The 18622-nt window shown below is 39.7% G+C and overlaps 1 protein-coding gene across 1 annotated transcript in view; it reads right to left on the bottom strand.

The window, feature by feature from the left end:
• LOC126334513 (nose resistant to fluoxetine protein 6-like) overlaps positions 1-18622 on the bottom strand; it is a 156037-nt gene that overhangs the window by 36863 nt on the left and 100552 nt on the right. The window contains exons 9-10 of the mRNA XM_049996859.1: positions 8030-8223; positions 1960-2101 (exon numbers count right to left, since the gene is read on the bottom strand). Coding sequence (XP_049852816.1) covers positions 1960-2101; positions 8030-8223 — 336 coding nt within the window. The remainder of the gene's footprint in view (positions 1-1959; positions 2102-8029; positions 8224-18622) is intronic.

The raw sequence follows: 18622 nt of genomic DNA, 5'->3' as shown, positions 1-18622 counted from the left end.
CATGCAAACACAAACATGTGATTCTTTCTGATAAGCTTCAGAATGTTATTGACCATGATAAGAATGTTGTACAAAATGTCATGTTCAGAGATGAAGCAACTTTCTACCTTAGTGGGAAAGCAATCAAACACAATGTTTGAATTTGGGGCCAGCAGAACCCAGATGCACCAACTGAACTTATATAAGATTCATCCAAAGTCAATATGTTTTGTGCAATATCCAACTCATCTGGTTATGGCCCATTCATCTCTGATGGAAACACGATTGATGGTCAGCTGTATTTTCCTATGTTACAAAACTGTTTCCGAGGCTGGGTGAGGACAACTTTGTTTTTCAAAAAGATGGGGCACCTCCTCACTGGAGTCACCAAGTGCATGAATATCTGGATGAAACTGTACTGAACTGTTGGATTGGTCATCAAACAGCTGGCAACTTAGCACTTCTCACCTCACTTCTGTGATCACTGGATTTGATTCTCTGTGACTTCTTTTTGCAGGGTTTAATTAAGGTCTATGTTCATGCACCAGCATTACCACAGAACCTGAGTTGAAGAACCGGATCTGTACTGCCATAACATCACTGATGACAGACATGCTTATCTGAGTGTGAGAAGAATTCGAGTATCAATGTGATATCGTTCATATCACTGGTATATCACTGGTAGAGGACATATTGAACATCTGCAATCTAAAGTTGAGAGATTCGTAAATATGTGTTTCAAGTGCCATAGTTGTATTACTTGCAGTGTAATAAAGACATGGGTTCAAAATATGTATATTCTTTCAGATACACTCTGTATTTCATTCCTAAGTGACTCATATTTTTATATTCCTAAATTTCTCTGATAATTTTTGTACTTTATTCTTTCATTGATCAACTGAATTTCTTCTGTTACCCAAGATTTATTCACATTCACAGTTACAGTCCTTGTACCCATGTTCATCTGTCCAACTTCTGTAATTGCTCTCTTTAGAGATGTCCATTCCTCTTCAGCTGAACTGTCTGTTGTGGTATTCCTCATCATGGTATCTACAGCATCAGAGAAATCCAAATTCATCTCACTATGCCTTATTGTTTCAGTACCTTCTTCTTAACACATCAATTCTTGGCAGATGAGTCTCTTAAAATTCAACCTACCCTTCATCATTACTAAATTGTGATTCAAGTCTATATCTGCTCCTGGAAATGTCTTACAATACACATTTGATTTTTGGGTCTCTGCCTGACTATGAATCTTCCCTCATCTTCAGGTTCTTTTTGAATTACGCCTCCTCCTCTTGTGATTTCTGAACAGTGTAGTCGCTACTACTAGCTGAAATTTATTGTAGACCTCAATTTCTCTCTTATTCCTACTATGAAGCTCATGTTCTCCAATAACTCTTTCTTCTGTTCCTTCCCCCACTATCATGTTCCAAGACACCATGATTATTAGATTATAATCTCTTTTTGCATACTGTATTAGCCATTCAATATTGTCATATTCTTTCTCTGTCTCCTCATATTATGCTTGTGACATTGACATGTATACCTGAACTATTGTTGTTGGTGTTGGCTTGTTGTCAGTTCTGATGACAACACCCTATCACTAAACTGTTTGCAACAACTCACTCTTTACCCCACTCTACTATTAATAAGGAATTCTACTCATGTAATGTGTTTTTCTGCTGCTGTTGATATTACCCCATATTCATCTTACGCTCTTTTTATTTCACTTCACTGACACCTACTGTACATAGAGTGAGCCTTTCAGATTTTTTAGTTCCCATACCACTTCAAACTACTGACATTTCATACTTTGATTCACAGTATGTTACCCTTTCATTGATTTTTCTATCTTTTTCTCATGGCCACAAAATGAAGCTCTTAATAAAAATAATTGACAAGTAAATAAAAATACAAGTACATTGGACCAATTCATTATCATTAGGAGATAGTACTATGATATTAAGAGGTACTCACCATAGGGACTTTAAATGCAACTGAAATTCCCTTATGAGTGAGAATGCCAGATACCATTCCTATGATATAAGGAGCGGCTCTAGTATGAGTAGTTACATAAGCTATTTGAAATGTTTTGTCCTCTCTTGGATCTTTGAAATTCCTAAAATAAAATACAAACAACATGATTTCATTGTAGGTCAGGAATGTTTTTTATTTTTATTATCATTCTTTAAATTTTTATATTGCAGCAGTTCTGTAATGCAATATTGCACACAGTGAGAGGCATCTGTGCCTATCATATATTAAAAGAATAGAGGATAACAGTTCTTTTCTCTCATTATGTTAAACAATTATGTATGATTTTCTGGTATAGTTATGATGAGTGCAACCACCTATGTAGTGTAACAACAAAAACAACCAATTATAAAATAATTTAATTGGATGGACGAAAAATCTACTCACCAAGTGGCAGCAAAACACACACATAAAAGAAGGTTGTAATCAGACAAGCTTTTGGAGCCAAGTCTAGGAACAGGGATACATTTCAAGAAAGTCACCCAGAGTTGCAGGTCAGGGGTGTTTTATTGCATGGTATGAGAAGGAAAGACATTCCTTCTCATTCCATGTGGTAAGTCTCCCCTGACACACAGTTCTGGGCGATTTTACCAAAATGTACCCCTTTTTCTAAATCTCTCCAGTCCTTTTCCTTCAGCACTCTTACTTCACCTTCAACCCTTCTGCCTGAATGAGGAGCCACTGGCTCTGTTCTGCTGCTGCTTTGTGAGTAAATTTTTTATCCATCCAATTAAATTATTTCTTCTAAATAATGTACATTATGCATAGAGGTGGACCAATTGTACACATTTATCTACTATTTCAATAACTATTGCCCAATGATTGATATGTAGACAAATTTGATGAGCTAATTGCAGAAGGTAAAACAGGGAAAAAAACTGCTGCTCTCCTCAACTTGAAGATTCCAAGAGGCCATATTTTACATGTTGTACATGCTGCTCCAGCAGACAGTGACAGGACAGTGAGCAACTAACTACAGATTGTGACATTTGTTGGGTCAAACAATGCCTGTTTTCTGGCCTCCAAAGTCATATTTTGATGTTATTAAAAACTGTAATACATGGTACTGACGTTTAGCATTAAGATTTATTGCAAACCAGCTTTTGGCTTTCTAGGCCACCCTCAGGCAACTTAAGACTAAACAGATAGTTCAGACATCAGTGAGAGTTTGTTACTGTACAAAGATTGTTTTTCCAAGGACCTGTGACTTCTATGATTATCTATCTACACAAAAACACAATAAAAATAAATATACCTTACATTATATTATACTCAAAGATTAAAATTATAAGAACGTACAGGCCAAAATAGTACACAAATGAGTACTTGCATAGACTACCATGTTATAAGGGACAATACAACTGGTGACTGTGATGTACTGGATGAAACAGGATCATTGTAAGTAGTATAAATGTCCCCCAGACGTATTCCATTGACTCCTTCCTCCACCTCTGCCCACTTCCCTCTGTCCCTGGTTCTGTTCATAGCTTCTTTGTACGTTTATTAGGCTTGTGCCTTTTGCATAGATAGTCATAAAGGTTACATATCTGGAAAAATGTCCTGTACAGCTAAAACCACTTGATGATGTTGTTTGGACTGTTTGTTTCATCTTGAGTTGTCAGTGAATGATGTAGAGAGCTGGAATCTGGTTCACAACAAACTATAAAACTTGAATCAGGCATGAGGCTTAAGAGACACTGCACATCTTCTAGCTTTTGTCTATGTGTCTCCAACAGTTTCACTGTTCTGCAGAGTGTGGACCAAAATTGTGCTGGCTACACAAGGATTTCAAGAGCCCTCTAATAGAAGAGAGGAAAACTATTATTTAAGGCCAGTAGTACAAGGATAACCAAGTCCACCTGCTACATAGTAGTTAAGAGAGGCAAATGTCCAAGTTAGTACAGAACTACCCACCTAAGCAATACCAGGTAACCAGCATTTTTAAGTCAGCTGCAGGTCTCATTGGTGATACCTGTGATTTAGGGTCACTGAGAAAATGTCTTTATAGTGAAGATAGTATTGAGGGTCCCTCAAAAGGATTGGGCCATAACTTCAAATATGCACTTGAAGGTGACATTATGCACATCACTGGGAATTATCCTGACTTTTTGAGCAATATGACAAGCCCAGGATGAAACATTATGTTGAATATGTAACTGCAAAGCTTCAGGAGTTACTCCGTATAGTGAGTTGACCACACATGAGCATGACTGATGTGGCATCCCTCCCACTGTGACACCATCCATGATGTGGTCTACATTTGATTGTTCCCAGTAATAGGGGACACTTGCACAACTAACTGTGAAATGTAAACTTTCACGGCCAGAAATGTCACAATCAATAAAATGTTACATGCTATTGTGCTGTGATCAAATGGATTTCACCTCAAAACTCAATGTTTCATCCCCATCTACAGAGGAAATTTTCAAGGAGGACCGTACCTTCTTTGAATGTCTGATTCATACCCTGACTCACTACTGACTACAGCAAAATTTCACTTTCGCATGCTTCCGTGCAGTGGCATGGCATCACATGTTTTCAATGCACAACTGCAATTGGCTCTTGTTGACTGCCTTCATCCACTGTTGCTATCATTCTGTAACATTGCAAGAATATGTCCTATATATTCGGATCTACTTTGCATCACGTGAGTGTAGGGGAGTCGAAACCAATAGTGACCCAAGACATTGTATCAACTTGAGATATTTTTATACATGTCATTCATTTCTAAATTTTATTGATTATTTACAGAGTAAAGAATTTAATTATGTACAATATTTAACAGGTAATGAGTTTTAATGAGATAGATATAAATATGTTTTGACATAGCAAATAACCGTGTTGCATTATGCATGATATGTTTTCTCTTTGTAAGGAAAAAACTTCCGTGTTGCTCGAGTGTGCGATCAAGCAGTTGTTGAGTGTGGATCCCCTGTAACTTTCATGAATGGGTATAGAATAGTTAATTGATTTAAAAATTATTCTAGGGAACCACGGCCCAACTTTGTTGCAAACAAATTGCGCGTGAATTCTCAAATATCGGCGTAGATTCAAGATACGCAGCTGGATTTCAGTTTTTATCATTGCGTGTGTGATTCAGTAACATTAACCGCAATTTATGGACATTAACTTGATAATAATTTTCAAAGACTTATATGAGCGGCATAGTAATTGTCTTGATGCTTAAAGCTAGCGAGAAGCGATTTACTGTTGGGATACGACAAATATTAATCATTGCATAGTCAACTTGTTGATACGTTGCTTAGCAACTCATAAACAGATAGTGATAGAATTACTGAACTGATCTTTTAAGTATTAATGACTGCTACACACACATCAGAAACTAATTTCTCTAACTGTGAATGACTTCTGGATTGGATGAGGTTTTTTTTCAGCTGATTGGTATTAATAAACTTCATTCAGTTTAGTAGAGTGATAGATAGTACTAGCTACGCTACTATTTATAGTTTTAAAAGTTTCTTTTGAGAAATGTTCATACTTCAGTCATCAGTCTTCTCAAACCCAAGTGACACTCCCTCACAGCACTACAATATCGTGAACCATCACACACTTGAGCTCCCTTCTCACTACATTTCTGCATTGAAAACCCTGAGATGTAGCTGCGGTATGAAGAAGGAAGAAAGAAGAGGAAAGATCAGTGAAAGAAATGGAGCAAAGAGAGAAGGGGAGGTCACAATTCAATGGTAGAAGACTGGCACACGTATTCTTCAGCACCAGAATCCAGATGTCACTCAGTTTCATGTCTGCCTCCTTCCTATTGAAATTCCAGGGGTGCTTTACAATCTCAATGGCCTATCTCTATAATCTTTCATGGTATCTACTTGAAGCTTCTAGTGCTTGAGTCCTATTTAAATGAATGTTATGGTCTCCTGCCTGCAGAGCATGTTCCACAACTGATCTGTCAGTCTCCTCTCTTCTGCAATTGCCATTGGGTTCTTATAGTCATTTCTTGGCCATTCTTTATGTATTACCCACATGTGACTCCCCACAACTACACAGAATCCAATAAATTCCTTCTTTTTGAAGTGGTTGGGAAACATCCTTGGCTGATTTTATGTTATCTTGTATCTTCGGTGGGATGATTTATAGATTACCAGGATGTTCCAATTTTTCATATTTTTCCTCTGCAGTTGGTAATGTCATTAAGGAAAAGCAGGAAAACTTTCAATTTCACCAGCATTTGAGCATTGCTATGATTTTTACGTGATGGTCTTAACACCCTTTTCACCTCAGCAAACAAATAACTGTTCTTGAGCAATTCATTGGTGAGTTGTTTTAATTCTGTGTCAAGTGTTCTGGTTCACAGTTTTTCCTTGCTGTATCTGTAAACCTTTTTATGATGCCTCACTTTTGTTGTGGATGGTGGTTCCAATCCTGGTATAGGTAACAGTCTGTGTGCATGGGATTTTGGTAAAGGGTGTGGCCCGAGCTATCATCTTCTTTCTTGAAAACTAGCACCTCAAGAAAATTTAGTCTCCCATTGCACTCCTCCTTCCTGGTAAACTGAATCTTCGGATTGATCCCACTGAAATATTTGTGAAAATGAGCGAGTTCCTTCCTGCCATGCCACCACAAAATGAATCATCCACGTACTGAATATTTGATTCCAGCACATGGATGATAAGTTTGTTTTGTGGTGGTTTGTATCCTTGTAATTTTACAAGTTTTGCAAAATGTCTGATCATGTAGATCATAAAATTCTTTAAAAACAAGCAAGTGAGAAATTTAATAGCTTAGCTTGCAAAATTGTGTTCTTCATTGAAGCACATATGCACAAAGCTATATTGTCCAAGTGGAGCAGCTCAAGTAAGGAATAGGCAAGGGTAAGTAACCAAAATAAATCTAAAGCCCATGTAAAAATGTTGTTTCTTCCAGTCCATACCTCCACCCAACAATCATCAGTCCACTCTCCCACTCAGCAACCTTTTGATAACATTCCAAGAATTATACACCTCTTATATTTTATTGCCTTCTTTCCCTTGATCCATTTACAATGATACAAACCTCACAGTATGCACAAATTAGTGCACCAGTGTACAAAAATTTATATCAATAGTATTGTGACTATGTAAAAAGACAAAATTATTATAAGCCCTGCCAAATTACCAAAAAGATCCTTGAGATGTAGTAACTCTGATGTCTTCAGCATATACATCTTGAATACCTTAACAACAGAGTGCATAACTTCACTCTGAAATCTACACCAGGCAGCAAAGTCTACATGAAAATATTTCTATGCATATTATATTGTAATTATGCATATTTTAGTTTTGCTAAAACTATGAAGGAATAAATGTAATGGTAAGTGAGTTTAAGTATTCCAAGATCATAAAGATGCCTGTGAAAGATATACAGTTATTTGCTTGCACAAGATTCTGCTTGGTCACTTCTGCTGTGCACCAGAAAATAATTCAGTAAGTTAACACAGACTAAAGATATGCCAAATATGTCTTTAGGTCAAAACAATGAGGGATACTTGTAAGAGCAAAGCACATTGACTTGAGTGCAGAAATATGACACTAATACAAGTATGCAGAACATTTAGGTTTTAATTTTAATGTAGCTCTGGCGTAAAGAAGTAATATGTAAATTTTAGAAGAGAATGTTGCACAAGAGCTGAAAGAATATCTATCTTTATTATTTGGCTGGATGTTCTACTATGTTCTAATTACAGTTCCACATTTTCTGGAAAGTGGGTTTCATTTGCTGGCATGCATACATGTGACATGAGAGCTGTTATAAAGCAAGTAAGGAGAGATGCAGCAGTATTTACTGTCATGTAAGACAGTTTCATGAACAAATAACAATGCACCATGACACAAAGGAAAAATGGGCAAAGAAGGAAAAAAATGTTATGGGATATCAGTTTGAATGTAGACAAATGTAAATAAAGGAGACTATGTTTGATCTCCTGTGCAAATATGTATAACAGGTGTCATCATTGATATCAGAGAATAATATTACCAACTGCTATTATTTTTCAATTACTCACCTGGGAAATGGTTTCACAATTGGTTCAATATTCCACATGTATATGACAAAGAATGGTATAAGTACTGACAAGGTGGCTATAACACCAGTTATAATCCAGCCAACTTTTGGCCATCGCCATATTATGTAGATAAGAAAAGTAGTCAGCACAAACATTTGGAAATCAACAGCCAGGTACCAACTTGGAAACATGCACTGAAAAATGAAGAAAACAATACATATGTAACACAGAAAAGAAAGAAAATGAGTACTTTCAGAACATTGAGAGCAAAAAAGGGAATTCTGCCAACTTCTATAGCTCCACATTTTTAGCAGTTGTTGTTATGCAGGCATATTGAGAGCAGAGCCTGGCATCACTGTTTCACTCTTTGTCATCAGTTCTGTAAATTGTACTACCAGAATGGTTTGAGGGATACTGGCAGTTAGTATTTTCAGTATTTTACAAACAGAATTTGGTGTTTCATGTATCAGCTCTGCACTAACAAAATGACTGTTATAATGTATCAAACAAAGATTCCTTTGTCTAGCACTTAATATTCTGCACAGTAACTAGCAGATCCTGTATTGTAAACACCACAATTTTGTAAACTTATAATCAATAGTCTATTTTTCACAATCTGATATTATAGTGAAGTACAAGAAACCTGATTTAATTTATAAAACACTTTATTTATTCTAAATTTATTTCCCTTTTGGAAACTGCTCCAATCAAACCTACGTTTGAAAGAATGTTTCATTTTATATTTAAAATGTAACTACTGCAATACATTAATTATTAACTTTTGACTTTGGGAAAATTACTTCTTCTTGTAATTAGAATGTACTTTATGTCTGAGTTAAGAACATTGTTTAACTGTCTGTGGCATCGATAGGTCACATCGACCACACAAATTACAATCTTTGGAACATTAAGTGCTCTGACGAGCCACCACGTTTAATTCAGTCTGCCTTTGTATTTCATGCAGCGTTCATGTGTATCAGTCTTTATGGTAAAATATATGTGTATATAGAAAACTTGGGAACTGTTTATTATGTACATTATGACCCAGAATCCCATATTGGTGACCCTGGAAAAAAATTTCTGCACCTTCCGCGACTTCCACGCCGGTCGTATAGAATCAACAGGTTTTGTGTCAGATGCCATGGCTACATTATCGCACATTCTTTACAAAGATTTAGAGGCCCAGCTCTTATGAGCACGCCAACACAACCCTCTGTTGTTGGTTATTTTGCAGCTAACTGACAATGATCTACGATCTTCGACGAGGACAACCTCTACTTTAGCAACTCCACAACAACCGTGTGTCACGTAGTTACCTCAAACAATGGACTCAGGTTTTGTTTCGCTGGATTATGCACAACAACAAGTGAAAAGTGAAGTGGATGATCTACTAAATAGTGTGATGATTGATTGCTCGTACAAAGATCAAAGTGACCTAAATTCACACATGTGCTTTGATCCTCTAGGCACCATGAAGTCAGTTACAGTAGTGCCATGTGCAATACCACCATTTGTGCAAAATACACACACAGTCAACTATTACCAAGCTACACCAGCCTCACCTTCCTCACAAATCAGTAACAGACATTTTTATGCATCCAGTTTTCCAGAACAAACCACCAGATTGGCGGCCCAGTTTCATGACCACGTGGGTACAAGTGCCCTCAACATAGCCTCTTCACCCAGCAATGTTTTACTATGTCAGTGCAATTACCAACAGGTTTCACCAGTGTTTTATGGTCTTACCACGAAGGGCGTGTGGCCAGTGTACACGGAAAACTCTTGTTGTTGCCACTTTAAGCTCCAGGCCACAACCCCCCACAGGGGGCCTCGTTTCTGACCATACAACCACTCATTCCTTCTCCAGTTCCATCTGAGTCTGCCAAACCAGCCTTCTGCATAATTTCTGAGTTGGACAATGTCAGTGCTATTCCTGCAATTTCCAGCCCAGTTTACGGGCCCTCATTACGTGCTGCTCGCCTGTTTGCTCCCACGGTACCGACGGTGCCTGCCGTGTTGTGTTTTCAGGCATCTTCAGAGACATTACAACCAGCTGTTTTTCCAAACGTGTGTGCTAGTAACATTTCCGCTCAGGTGATGCCGGATCCCAGCATGAACTCTTGTGCAGCGGGACCGCAGGCCTTCCAAGACATGCCGAAGCCACCTTTGCCTACACCTCCAGTCCGCCTACCCGAGGTACCTCCCCTATAGGAGAATAGTCCAGTTTCATTGTTCGCACTGGTGGAGCACCTCTTCGAGTTGCATCAAGTGACTGATGACAGCTCCAAGTTCCTATGTTTGGTCACACATCTTCACAACCACTTGGATTTAATTTGTGATCTTCTACTTTCGCCTACACCACCACCAAAGTACGAGTTCAGCAAGAAAACAATATTTATAATCAAAATATGTATGAGGAAAACCTGGGGCCGCACTCCAAGACAACTTTGGCGCTGCCTCAGGTTACTTGTGAGTGAACACACAATGCCAGACGTCACCCTGTGGGTGGTATGGTCTGCCAAGTCACCTACCAACCTACAGATACACCTCCTGCCACACTCGAGTCTGTCAGTTCTCACTTATGCACTGCAAATCAGCTGCATGTGCTCCTGCACCATAAACACCCAGCTCATCCACCATCGCTGTGTGACACCACCCCTCCTGTTTACCAGCTGTCTGCTGGCAGGGGCAGGGCCTGGTCTGTGTCCACGCCTTCTCCGCTCCCAGGCAGTACTCGTTCACTCTCTCCTCTTTCCAAGCACTCAAGAATTGCCCACACTCCATACGTCTCAGAACAGATCAATGAGGACAAGCCTCCCCTGCTATCACAGTCACTGCCACCGCCACATCTGGCTCAACTATACTGTCAGTACCACAAGATTTTTGGGGCTGAGGCCAAGAAGTGCAAGAATTGCAGGTTACCTTGCCAAGTGGTTGTTTATATGTGACAGACATTTCATCACAGTTTGTCTACCTATTTGACACTGGCACTGACATGTCTATCATACCTCGATCATTAGCTCCTACAAACTTTTCACCGACGAAGTCTCTCCTACGAGCTGTCAGTGCATCAAAGTTACAAATTGTCAGTTCTGTGAAAGTGATGGTGCACCTATCCCCTTCTCTGCATTTCCTGTGGACCTTCTACATCGATGAACCAATTCTCGGTATGGATTTTTTGTCCCATTACAAGCTCTCCCCGAACGTAGTCCAGTTTTTAGTGTTACACCATCCATCTAACACTCAGATGCCGTGCTCTGGCACCCAGTCTCCTCATTCCATTTCCGCCGTAACATGGGATTTAGTACACGAGTGTTCCGTCCTCATGGGCAAGATTGTGATGTGTGTCACTAACCTACTTTCAGAATATGACTCAGTGGTGCACCTCTGCCGGGACAATAACAAGCTGAAACAACGCATTGCTCACACCTACAACGAGGTTGTTAAGGCCTGCACCTCACTGTTGAAACTGCAATCTGCAGTTCCTTCACCAGATCGAACTTCATCACCAAGCATCAGTTCAAACAGTCATCAGGTTAGTTAAAAAACAATCATTGTGTGTGACGATTTGCGTTCAGTGACCTTCACACTGCCCAACCACCCACTACGCACAGTGCCTCGTGTTTCAAACAGTGTCTCTAATAACAGTCGCTTGTGCAGCATGATCATGCCCACTACACATGCAGCTGCCTTGCTTGTTGATAAACATTCCCCCTCTCCTGTGCACCAGCCAAGCAACTTGGCGGCCATGGCTGTCCCTTGTGCTATGCCAGCACCTTCTCACCCATGCTGGTTGCCCAAGACAAAATTAACAACAGACAATCGCTGCGCGCCCCATTTCACTCCATGCTGTGCGCAGAGCTGACCGCTACAAACCAGCGCACACCACACTTGCGTAATAGGCATGTTACTTTCAGGCTGCCTTTTCCCAATCACTCTAGTGGCTATGCCTCATTATGACCCACTTGTCCCAAAACTCCTCGTTAGAACATTACTCAGCCTCATGTGCAGTTCTCAGTCTCTTCTGTCACTGACGGAATGACACAAAAGATAATTATGATTGCTGGCCCTCCTATTAGACAGATGGTTAGACATCTCAACCCCATTAAGTTGCATGCAGCCTGGCAGCAAATTAACAAACTTCTGGAGGCAGGCATCCCACAGCTATCGGACAGCAATTGGTCTTCACTCATTCACTTCATCACCAAACGCAATGGTTCTTTTTGAATGTGTGGCGATTACAGACGTTTAAATTCTGTCATAGACAATTACCCCGTGCCAAATATAAATGATTTCACTCATATGTTATCGGGTGCCACAATATTCAGTGTCATTGACTGCAAATGTGATTATTACCAGATTCCCATAACACCGGAAGACATTCCAAAGACTGCGATCATCATGCCGCTCGGTTTGTCCCAGTAGTACTTCATGCCATTTGGTTTAAAGAATGTGGCACAAATGTGGCAATGTTTCATTGGCTCAATCTTACGATGATTCGAGTTCTGCTTCACATACCTGGATGACGTACTCATTTTCAGCAAATCGACTGAAGACCATGAAGATCATTTATCCCAGGTCCTCCAGACTTTGGCATCCAACGGTGTTGTGTTCAACAAAGGTAAATTCCAATTGCATCAGTCTTCTGTGACATTTCCAGGTTGTACTGTCTCTGCAGACAGAATACAGCCTCCCAAATCCCGCATGCAGTCTATCATGTCATTGCCACCCCCGGCTATGTATGAAGAACTCAGATGTTTCCTAGGTACTATAAATTATTACTGCCGTCGTCTACCGTCTGCTGCCGCTGATGGACTCGCTCTCCGGCAAACAAACTTCGGTCGTTAAACCAGTCCCTTGGACTGAACCCATGCTAGAGGCTTTCATGGCTCTTAAAACAGCTTTAGCTGATGCAGTTGTACTCATCCACCCTAATCTGTCTGCCAATCTGTTCATCACTATGGACGGGGCAGTATTACATCAGAGCAAAGGTGACACAATTTCACCACTTCATTTCTTCTCCAAAAAACTGTCTACAGCACAGAAGAAATACTCCGCTTTTGATAGAGAGCTTCAGTTGATGTGTGAGGCTGTCAAACATTTCCGCACTGACATCGAGGGCCATCCTTTCTTCATTCTTACTGATCACAAACTGCTGGTGGACGTCTTCTGTGACCCACCAGAGAATCCTTCCCCCCGATGCTTCCACCACTTCGACCTGGTCTCCCAATTTATTACAGACGTACACTACATCAAAGACACAGAGAACGTCCCCACTGATTTCCTCTCACGGATAAATGCCGTTTCAAGTATCTTAGCTTTATCCAACCTTGCCGCTCTACAGGCTTCGGATGAGGACACTCAAGATCAGCTCATGGACCCGCAGTCTTTTCTCGTGTTTACCGAGGCTAAGTTCCCTGGCATTTTGGATGAAGTGTGATGCGACTCTTCTACAGGCATTCTGCAGCCTTTGCTCCTGCCCACACTGTGCGAACAGGTTTTCGATGCCTTGCATAATAACACCCACCCTGGCGTCTGAGCCACCACTTGCCTCGTCACTGAGCATTTTTGTGGAAAGATGTGAAACATGGGCACGCTGCTGCATTTCCTGTCAATGAAACAAAATAGGATGTCACACCTCTCCACCACTCGGCAAGTTTGACATCCCTAAGGGACTTTTCCGTCATGTAGATATCTACCTTATTGGTCCCTGCCTCCGTCGGAGCGCCATAGGTATATCGTGTCCACAGTAGACTGAATGTCTTGTTGGATGGAAGCTGTCCCCTTAACCAATATCACAGCAGAAACTGTGGCCAAAGGATTCATTTCTTCTTGAATCACTAGGTTCGGCTTCCCGTTCACCATCTTAACTGACCAGGGTTGACAATTTGAATCTGCTCTTTTTACGATTCTCTGTAATCTTTGCAGTATTAAAAAGATCCATATGACAGCCTACCACCTGCAAAGCAAGGGGTTGGTGGAACGATGGCACCGCAACCTTAAAACTGCACTCAGGTAACAAGACTGTTTCTGGGCCGAGGCACTTCCTTGGGTGTTACTAGGCCTATGTCCTACATTTAAACCAGATTTACAAGGGATGATTTCCGAATTCATTTTCAGCAAAAACCCGGTTTTACCTGGGGAACTAATTCCCCCCTAGGTTCAGGGGATTCCCCCACCTTCCTAGACTTTATCAGAAGGATGCATGCACACTTTAGAAATACTCAGCTACACCCACCTTTCAGCCATTCCCCACCTGACATGTACGTGCTGACTGCACTCAGCACTTGCTCACATGTCATGCTCAGGGACGACTCTGTCAGACAACCCTTACAGCCCCCTTACCTTTGCCCTGCGAAGTACTCCGGAGGAGCAAAACGACCTTCAACATTATGATAAAAGATCACCCGCAAACCATTTCTCTACACAGGCTCAAACCTGCCTTCATAGACTCTGACACCCCTCTGCCACCCCAGTTGGACTGCCCGAGCACATGTTCTTTTGACGAATCCGATAATGAGTCTGTTCAACCTACGGTTGGGTTTTCTCCATCCAAAGAGTCACCACTGCAGTTTACGGGTTCCTCAGGCATGCCATCATCATCCCCATTCACAGGTTTTGAACACATTTCAAGTACTTGAGACACGGATGCCCCATCCTTCATTTTGTGCTGCAACATATTATCTGACCGCGTCGACGACATTTCAATTATGGTATTAGATCATCGTGTGCTTCTACTGCTCACCGACAGCACAGACCCAACCCTCACCAAGGAACTCAGTGTCATGACAGTGTACAGCTTGTCCCTTCCACAAGAGTGTGACCTATCATGTGTTCAAGCTTTCATTTCGTCGGACAGCTCAGTATGTATTCGGGAAAGACACTCCCACATGCCACCTCCTCTCCCATACTGCTACTCCCGAGTTGGCTGATGCATCATTCACCCCCCCCCCCCCCTCCCCCCCCTTGCTGGTTTTCGGATTACAAATTGGACCGGCAGCTGCCCGCCATGCCTTTGCATGCCAATCCAATGGAGATGGAGCTTCCAGTCGTGCACCAGCCACTTCGCACCACTCACACCGACGCTGACAACCACATGACTCCCATTCAGGGCTCAAAGGCCGTACTCCGTACTGTGGGGGTTGGGGCTGTGTGGCTTTGATAAGTCACAGTGACCACACAAATTACAATCTTTGGAACATTAACTGCTCTGATGAGCCACCATGTTTAATTCAGTCTGCCTTTGTACTTAATGCAGTGGTCATGTGTATCAGTCTATGGTAAAATACATGCGTATATAGAAAGCTTGGGAACTGTTTATTATGTATATTATGATCTGTACCCAGAATCCCTTGTAAACCTTACACTACAGAAAATCATTTTTGGAAATAGTTCATGTAATGATCCTTCCCAGACAACTTGTAAAATGTATTCATTTAGGAATGTTTTCAAACACAATTATTTTTAATTATAAGGCTGATCAAGTGAAAACAGAAACAATGTCATGCAATAATTTCATTGTTTTTATGCTGTATATTGTATGGCATCAGTGCATGCTGAATTAGTTGATTTCTTTCTGAAGTTGAATAATTCAGTCTGCAACAGTTCAATGTTTATACTTGGGTTACATGTAAAGAGAAAATATTGTTTTATTAAACTGAAGTGCCACAATGCACAGAAATTATCTTCATATGCTGGAGTGCATGGAAGAGATCATACATGCCAGAATTTGTGGGTTTTGGTAACTCTATTGTCAAGTTAATAATTAAAAGTTAAATATCTGCTGTTTCACATAGTGCTACTACTTTTTATGAAGTTTCTGTATAGTTCAAAATTCAACAGAAACAAAATACAAAATTATTAAATTTGAATTTCAGTTATAGTATCATTTTTAGTGGAATATTATATAGTATAGGTACACATGGAATATTGTCACTACATTAAAGATGTTAACTTTGATGCTAATTTCATTCATATATTATATTTGTATACTATAACTTGTTGATTAAATTTACAGAAAAAACTTGATCTTAGTAGTCAATGTCAGTTCTAAAATACCACTTGAAACACTCTGCACTCTCCTGTCATTCAAAACTGAAATACCTTGAGGCTGTTAGCTGTAATACAGCTACAAGTAATTATATATGTTATTAGAAAATACCCTATTACATACAATACTTTGACAAAGCATCCTTTTTTACATCTACAGCCACTCAGCAAATCAACTGATGTGCATTCCACAGGGTACTTCTGCAGTACCATGTATTACAGTTTATTCCTGTTCCACTGGAAGTATAGCTAGAATGACTGCTTAAATGCTCTATATGTGCTGTTATTAACATAACCTTATCTTTGCAGTCCCCACAGAAGCAATACGTAGGGGGCTCAGCGTACTTCTAGCTTCTTCACTTAATAGTAGTTCTCAAAACATTATGTGTAGGCTTTCATATGATATTATACGTCAGTCTTCAAATATCTGATGTTTCAGTTTTTTAGCATTTCTGTGTGTCAAACAAACATTTGATTATTTGTGCTTCCCCTTCTTTGTGTACATCCAATGCGCCCTATGGTAAGTCCTATTTGGTTGAGCAATATTCTAGGGTTAATCACAGGAGTGTTCAGTAAGCAATCTCCTTTGCACACTGACTGTATTTCCACAGTAGCCTACCAAAGAATCAAAGTCTGCCTTCTGATTTAGCTTCAACTGTGCCTATGTAATTATTCCATATCATGTCACCACAAATTATTACTACCAAGCCTTTGATTTAGTTGACTGAGTCCAGTTGTGATTAATTGATGTTGATCTTTAAATGTTTAAAGGAAGATGTGACTGAATATTTGTGCAGCATTTTAGAGTAGTTTGTTACCTATAACTGTCTCACCTGCAGAAAGATGAGTTAATATTAATACTGTCTCCCAGATTATTAACATACAGCATGAGTCAAGGGCTCCAACACACTTCTGTGGGGCACTTCTGAAGCTACTTCTGCTTTCTCAATGACTTTTCATCCAAGACAATGTGTTATGCCATCCCCCCCCCCCCCCCCCCATGTTATTATACTTCATTAATTATTGCTTCTTGATTCAAATCCCCTTCAGAAGTCAAGAAATGCTGTATCTACAGGACTGTCTTGACCCATGCCTTTCAGGGTGTCTTGTGAGTAAAGCAAGAGTTGAGCTTCGCTTGATTGATATTAATGGAACCCGTGCTGGTTCCAATAGAGGTCACTCTGTCAGAGATATCTCATTATACTTGAGATCAAAATGTGTTCTAAGCTTACACACCATATGGATGACAGTAATACTGGGCAGAAGTTTGTGGATCATGTCTGTTATCCTTATTGTTTATGGATGTGAATTGTGCCCTCTGCCAATAATTGAGTAAAGTTAGTTCATCACGTAATCTACAGCATATTGTGGTTGAGAGGGTCAGTAACCCAACTGTCCATTCTGCAAAGAATCTCTGAACAGTTTCATTGGGTCCTGGGGCCTTGTTCAATTTTAGTGTTTTCAGCTGTTTCTCAATGCAATTGAAACTAGTATACCCTACTCATTTTGCAGTGGTGTAAAAATTAAACTGGGGCAGTCCTCTAGGATCTTACTTTGTAAAGGGGACAAATTTCATTGAATTCTGTGAGAAGTCTTTTAATAAGGTTCTGCTACAACAGTCATTGAAAGCTTCACAAAATGCTATTTTGACAGCCATATATGCTTAATTTAGCATATCTGTATCTTTAGCCATATGGTGTGTTTTACACCTGTTGTCCTGTTGCCATTGTTTTTAGAAGTTTCTTTGCAGTGTCTATATACCATGGAGACAAGGTCAATAACTAACAAAAACATACTGCAGAATGGATACAATATTTAGAAAAACACATGAAAGAGAACAATGAATAAAACTGACGATTTAGTATAATGTACATTTTTACAACCACTATCAATAGTATAGGGCAGTGTGAACAAAATGAAACATTTTGAGGTTATTCACAAAATATGGAAAAAATCTGACTAAAAGTAGTGAATCACACAAAATAAATGATGTATTTATATAGACGTAAAAAAATATTTCTGCTTCAGTAATGTATAGACAGACAAAGAGATACTTTATAAAAACAACAGTTTAAGAGATAACTCAATAATATCTGTAAAAATGGGAGGAACTGGACTTTTGAATATTAAAAAAAATATGTTAAAACTGAAGGTGAGTTAGTAAAGAATAAGGAAATTTTTTCCCGTGACAATTTAAACAAGATCTAGCTTAACATGGTTTCTTTATCCTCTGATATGTATGGCACAACAATCATAGAATCTGTGCCAATACTCAAATATTGCCTTCAGAACAGCATATTCTCCATAAAACTGGAAGCCATGATTATTTTAATTATTTGTAATGGTGGTTTTTGTATCAAACAGGAAAGAGGAAAAAGCTACAAGAATTTTTTTGTACTTTCCTAATCATGCTGTGCTGCAAGTCGCTTAAGCCCCCGACATGTCTACTATTACATTTGGTTTCCTTCTTGGATTAGTCACTTCAAGTTTTATTGTGAATAGACATGTCATGAAAGAAAGTAAGTAAGTAAAACAGTGTATATA

Source organism: Schistocerca gregaria, chromosome 2 (genome assembly GCF_023897955.1).
Source record: "Schistocerca gregaria isolate iqSchGreg1 chromosome 2, iqSchGreg1.2, whole genome shotgun sequence".
Taxonomy (NCBI): Eukaryota; Metazoa; Arthropoda; class Insecta; order Orthoptera; family Acrididae; genus Schistocerca; species Schistocerca gregaria.
The sequence above is the reverse complement of the archived record's forward strand: the minus strand, read 5'-3'. Positions and strand labels throughout refer to the sequence as shown.